At 39.5% G+C, this 6,211-nt stretch overlaps 1 protein-coding gene across 1 annotated transcript; it reads right to left on the bottom strand.

Annotated features, from left to right (window-relative positions):
* Positions 1-2,392: 2,392 nt before the first annotated feature.
* On the bottom strand, positions 2,393-5,468 carry LOC130630607 (uncharacterized). Its single transcript, XM_057444366.1, has 5 exons — positions 4,357-5,468; positions 3,077-3,121; positions 2,942-2,998; positions 2,458-2,609; positions 2,393-2,398 (listed from the first exon to the last, which is right to left on the bottom strand). The coding sequence occupies exons 1-5, from the start codon at positions 5,099-5,101 to the stop codon at positions 2,393-2,395; spliced, it is 1,005 nt and encodes a 334-aa protein (XP_057300349.1). The 5' UTR covers positions 5,102-5,468.
* Positions 5,469-6,211: the final 743 nt, after the last annotated feature.

Below are 6,211 nucleotides of genomic sequence, written 5' to 3'. Positions count from 1 at the left end.
GAAAGAAGTGACATGAAATTGGTGGATGAGGAAACGAATATGATTAGCGACTGGGAGCCCATCAAAAACCAGTTGAAAAAATCAAAGCACGCATGCCTATATATTCGTCTCGAGCACCCAATGGCTTGGAGTATATTAGAATAAATATCATATATAACAATATTTGAAAAACAGCTGGCTGCTTGCCATGAAGAAATGGATAGGATCCCACATTTAGAGCGGAGTCTGGAAGCTCTCCAAGAAGAGCTTCGTGATGTTCTGAAGAGAGAAAGAATCCAGATGAACATGCATTTTTTCGGATTCATATCTGTCCTAATGATCACCCTGGTTGGGCTATGTCATATTAAATAAAAAATGTCTTGTCTTGTTGAATTTAACACATTAACTGCTGGAGCTATTGAAATTCTATTCGATGATCAAAGTAAACCCATGTTCAAGCGTTCTGATTTGGGAAGGTTCTTGGGTATTGCTAATAATGCAGAGTCACATCGAGATATTCCAATTATTTCACGTAATGAAATAGGGTTGGTTTCAAACCAACCCCTTGGAAAAACTAAAAATCCTCATGATGCCTTCATAACATTGAATGCTGCTCTTGAGATTTGAAAACCAAGGGCTATTGAGGTCATGAAATATTTGGATATATATAATATATCAATAATATATTGAAAAATTAGAGGAGGCCATTGAGGAGAGGGATATGGCTATGGCGATGCTTAACGATGATCTTCAGAAAAGAGAGAAGCAGCTCGATCTAAGAACATTAGAAATTGCGGGACTTCGACAGAGATACGTACCACATGCCAATGATGCAGGCAAGGATAATGTGATCATGATTTTCCGCAAACATACTACACCGGAAGACGATAAGTACCACCATCTTCCGTATTACTGCGCCCGCATACAAAGACGTGGTATTTTTAAGAAAAGGACCTGGTTGATCCGGCATTAGAAGATTAGACGTGTGGTTTTGTGTGTTCATAACACACAAAAAATCGAGAAATTTACCATGTTCATAACACACAAAAAATCGAGAAATTTACCATTCTTTCACATGCTCCGGAGTAATTTTCAACATCCTCAGGAATCAACATTAACTTCTCTGACATGAAACTTCGATCAGGTTCATCTGCCAAGTAGTATAGGAGACGGGTACCACCGGTTACGATACGGTCGAGTCTGTATGTACGCTTCGACCAATAGGCATCTGTCGCACGTCTCCTTGCATCCCCATGTTCTTCCCCAGGCTGCAGGAGATAGAGCAAAAGGCCATCGTCGGGTAGAGGCTTTTCCTCAGGATATTCCTCGCTTTTCGCAAGCGGTACTTCATCTAGTTTAATGGCCTTGCTCGGTTTAATACCAATCATCGCGGTCTTGGTATTATTCATAATTTTTACAATATTATATAGGTGTTTCACCCATGTGGTCTTGTTTCATCAGATGCAAGCTCCTGAGCATCTTGAGGCTTGAAAAGCTTTTGTGCGAGTACCTTGTTGTAGCTTTCGACAAATGCCGTGAAAGTGTGGTGGTATTTCGTAGTCGCTCGCTTTATCTCGACACCCTAAGCCTCTAACAATTTCGTCACATCCGATTTGAACTCTGAGCCATTATCACATTGAAAAGTCTGAGGATAACGCAAAGGACCTTTGTAGATGTCCTTCAACATATCCGCAACTTCACTGGCTTTCTTGGTCCTCAATGGTCTAGCCACCTTGTAGCGCGAAGCTACATCGATACCTGTGAGGATGTATTTGTAGGTATTTCCATACACTTTATCTTGAGGCATGTACAAGAGATCAAACTGGTGCATTTGATTCGGCCTCGTAACTGTGAAATGAGGGTAATTGATACGCTTTGGCCCTCGAATGTGCCTCAGCCAAGCAAGTTGCCGAGGTAGCCAATGTATGACTTTCTTTTTGGAAAGACTACTCTGCTCGCTGAGTAATTTGATCGCTTTTCTCCCAGTCCAGAGATGTTCGGACTGGTAGTAGATTTGACTTAACTTTCCTGCTTCCTCAGGAGTAACAATATGCTTTGATTTTGACATGTTTATTATACATAACAAAAATATTCCTTACATATACTTGTACGCTACGACGCCGAGGAGGGCCAAGGAGCCAAGAATGAACGTCAATTCACCGTCTTGTTGTTGATTTCTCGGTGTGTAAAAGTCTGACAATTTAGGTGCCTTTTCTATCGTTGCGATATATAGTCCAGGAGCTCATAACAGAACTTTAGGTCCCATTTTCTACAAAAGGTTTGACCCTCTAAATAGGTTGGTAGTATCACGGACAATAAAAATCACATGGTCAGCTGACCCAATTTGGGGGCGTTTGGGTCCCAGGCCCCTAAAATTACCCTAATTCGAGACTCCTATTTGGTCCCATAATTCTCAAAGCTTAAAAGTTAGTAACGTGTGTCATTATATGAGAGAATCTGAAAAATGATAAAGCTTACCGAAAAATCAGGAAGTTGCGTATCCTTGTACTTTAGATTTCCATTTTTACGTGTAACTAAGATAGATTTGCACTTTCCCAGGGTTTCCGTATTGAAGAGATTTATTTTGCCAACTTTGTATCCATCACCAACATGCAGCACACAGCATCGTTCTAAAAGTTACAAAATTGACAAAAACGGTTTTAATTGTGGTGAAAAGAAGGTTTTACGGAAATTTAGGTGTTCCGATTAAGCAGTGATTTCAAAAACATTAAATATATTGTATAAATACAATACGCCATGTCACTTAAATATAATATACAAAACAACAAAACGTTAATATGAAGATATATTGTAATTCTTCTGTAAATAGCGTAAAAAATCAGTTAATATAATTAGAACGTAAAAATGTACAAAGGAATTAATATTTACAAGGCTTCAACATAATCTAACAAGTATGTAAATCAAAGAAGGTCTCATTTACATTAAAGCATCTTCAACTTACCATCACTGTCAGTATTTCCATTTGCATTTAAATTGTCATCTACAGTAGCTACAACATCTGCAAAATATCACAATAATAACTTGTTATTGGTTATCTTAAATTAATGTATTCTAATTAATTATGTTTTCCTCTTACCATCGCTTTCATTGATCTTATTGAATATTTCTTTGTTCGAAAATTCTACGAAATGAGAAATTCAATCAATGAAGTAAAAATTGACAAAATATATGTTTAAAAAATTCAGTTCAACAACAGACTATTAAAACTTTTTTTGACTTATCATCCGAAACTGACTACAACATGCAGTAACTAAAAACTTGATATAATTACATATATCTTTACCTGTCATATCTTCTATCTATCACATTTTATCTAAAGTTTCTAATTTTCTATATTTGATAGTCTAATATGCAAATATCCCGGTAATTTGTTCACGTTTTTACTTCACTTGCTTCAAAATAACTGCTTCTCTTAACTTTTTTCTTTCACTGTCTGGTTTGTTATGTCGGTTTCCTGTTGTATTTGGACGAAAACGTTCTATTCTATTTAAAAAAATTCTAAAAATAAGTTAAGGCCCTGAACACATTGGAAATAAGACAAATGTTTTTCTATTGCTTCTCCTCCGCATTAAAAATAGAGATATGGGGCGAGACGCGGTCTGACTAGGCCAAGAGACCCAAATTTTTGGTCAGCTTTATGACCACTGACATTACACTATGTTAGAGAATGTTTGTGCAAAATTTGGAGTTTGTAGCTTATGGGGACAAATTAAGGTCCTAAATATGGTCTTTGAGGGGGGTCTGACCCAGTCTTAAGACCCAATTTTTCGGTAAGCTTTATCATTTTTCAGATTCTCTCATATAATGACACACGTTACTAACTTTTAAGCTTTGAGAATTATGGGACCAAATAGGAGTCTTGAATTAGGGTAATTTTAGGGGCCTGGGACCCAAACGCCCCCAAATTGGGTCAGCTGACCATGTGATTTTTATTGTCCGTGATACTACCAACCTATTTAGAGGGTCAAACCTTTTGTAGAAAATGGGACCTAAAGTTCTGTTATGAGCTCCTGGACTAATAGTACCTTCGCATACCCTCATCAAGCTCTTTTAAACTCTGGCCCGCTTGCCTTTGTTCTTCTCGTCTCTTATTATACCAATCTATTTTTGTTTGTCTGTCACGTACCCATTAGGCTTGAGCAGCTTGTAATTTCTCAACCGCTAAATCATGCCTCTTACGTTCTGCCTCGCCGTGCCCACTAAGTTTGCTGAATAGATAATTTGAGCCTGAAAATGCCAATGCGTTTATAATGGCTCCACCTGCGAGTACTGCTATGCTTGCTATGTTTATTTTGTAGACCAAAGGCCTACAAAAACAATTTTAATGCTCTTAATATTCTACTGAATGAAACCTACCGTCGAGGATATTCAATTGCGCATCCATTAAGAGATACACGTAACATCGTATGTCACCGGTGCCGTCGGCCTTCTTAGTCATATGGAGTGTAATGCCGTCCGATAACTTTTGCAAGAGCCGCCCACTCCCCTGTAGGGTATGGTCCGAACTGCTTCGGAAGTCCAGAAACAACGCAAAACGCTCCGTTAGATATTGACCAATGGTGACGATGGAATCATGGGATCCGAAGAGTTCAGCGACTTGCTCCATGTGGTCCTTCGGTAACATCGCGTGGGAAAAGAGCTCATTTGGAGACCCTTCTATGGTCGTACTGATCGATGTAATTTTAGGATTGTAGAATTTTTCATTGTTACCAGCATATGCCTTGGATACTCCAGGATCCTGAAATAGCAGTAGGACACCTTTAAGGCTCTTCGCCGGTGTGTCGATTTGCAAGTTGTAATTCGTGTCAGATATTTTCATGGTGACAACTTTACTCCTAAGTATATGCTCGTACGGTAGAGCCAATCTGGAGTACCTTGAGAGCATAGCATTCGCTAATTCTTCGTTGGTCACCTTATCAAACTCGAGCACAATATTGGTAATTTTATAACTAGCATCGGCTGGCTTGGCTGCTGTGCTTCCAGAGGCTGCAGTACCACTATTCTTTATAACTTCACTATATGAAGCTAAGTGAATCACAAACTGCAGCCTATCGTGAATCCCCGCTTGATAAAATGGGAGATGCCTCGTGCGCTCAAACATGGATCCTAATGGAATACAAAACGTGTTACCATATGCCGCGGCGATGGCCTTCTCTTCATCCGTGCCAACGTGATCACTGGCCTTTACCTGGAGGGCTCTTACCGTTCCGTCATTTGGGTTCAGTCCTTGAATGATAAGATTATTCTCACGTTCAAATTTTGGGAGCCACAAGTCTTTATATACACTAAAAACATTATAGTCAGCGATATGCCTTTCATGCCGGGCATCGTCTTGATCTCTTTGTTAGGATCTAATTTTGTTCCAAAAGACAACTTTATTTATACAGGTACATGGGTTGAAATAAATGCCTATAAATCCAGCCAAATTTTACGCCAGAGGAAGACATTCAAGAGGAGTCTAATGAGTTCAGCACTGAAAGTGAGATCCTTCGACCAGAGCCTGATGTCGGCATAGCGCCAGGACAACAGAAGGGAGGAGGTACGCATAGGCGATTGGATGTTGGACTTGGAGAACAGAATTTAGAGGAAACTGTCGACAATCTTTATGTTAAGCTTAGCAAGCATTTAGGATTAAGGCTGTCAACTGATAAAAGTTATCATTATTTTAGGGTCGATGAAGGTAAAAAGCTTGTTTTTAGGGCGGTTACGCTGGGGAGTAAAGAATATAATGAGATAGCGCTTACGACTGCGACCGGTGAGCTAAGAGCTATTAAATCTATAGAGACGGCTTTGGGACCTACGCGTCTGAAGGCCTTAGGTTTTGTCGACTATGTTACACCCAACAAGGGTAGTAGGAAGATGGCCCAGAAACTTATGAATAATATTGATACCATCAATGAAAACCCTGATGACATCGAAATGTTGCAGCTACTCGAGAAAGTTTTAGATGAAACGAGGAGCCTCACGGAAGATATTTCCTTTACCGAAGTATCAGACGAACGTGAAAAAAAGGGTTTACCGCGATCTTTAGACTCTCAGCAGTAAACTGAAGAGGTTAAAAGCTACACCATGTGTATCCGATGAGCAACAAAAAAATTGGGATAAGGATATCCACAATCAGCTGAAGGCGATTAAGGAGACCCTCATGAAGATCGCTGAGGACGACACATCCCTACGGGAGAAATTGACCATTTTTTTCAAAGAGCAGGGG

Source organism: Hydractinia symbiolongicarpus, chromosome 1 (assembly GCF_029227915.1).
Source record: "Hydractinia symbiolongicarpus strain clone_291-10 chromosome 1, HSymV2.1, whole genome shotgun sequence".
In the NCBI taxonomy this organism is placed as follows: domain Eukaryota; kingdom Metazoa; phylum Cnidaria; class Hydrozoa; order Anthoathecata; family Hydractiniidae; genus Hydractinia; species Hydractinia symbiolongicarpus.
The sequence above is the reverse complement of the archived record's forward strand: the minus strand, read 5'-3'. Positions and strand labels throughout refer to the sequence as shown.

Bases quoted from the DNA above. Each gene is read 5' to 3' on its own strand.
- LOC130630607 (XM_057444366.1), bottom strand. From the start codon at position 5,101: ATGTTTGAGCGCACGAGGCATCTCCCATTTTATCAAGCGGGGATTCAC. The intron at 3,122-4,356 runs GTAGGTTTCATT...CTCATTTCGTAG, and splicing joins GCAATTGAATATCCTCGACG to AATTTTCGAACAAAGAAATA. The intron at 2,999-3,076 runs GTAAGAGGAAAA...GATATTTTGCAG, and splicing joins TAAGATCAATGAAAGCGATG to ATGTTGTAGCTACTGTAGAT.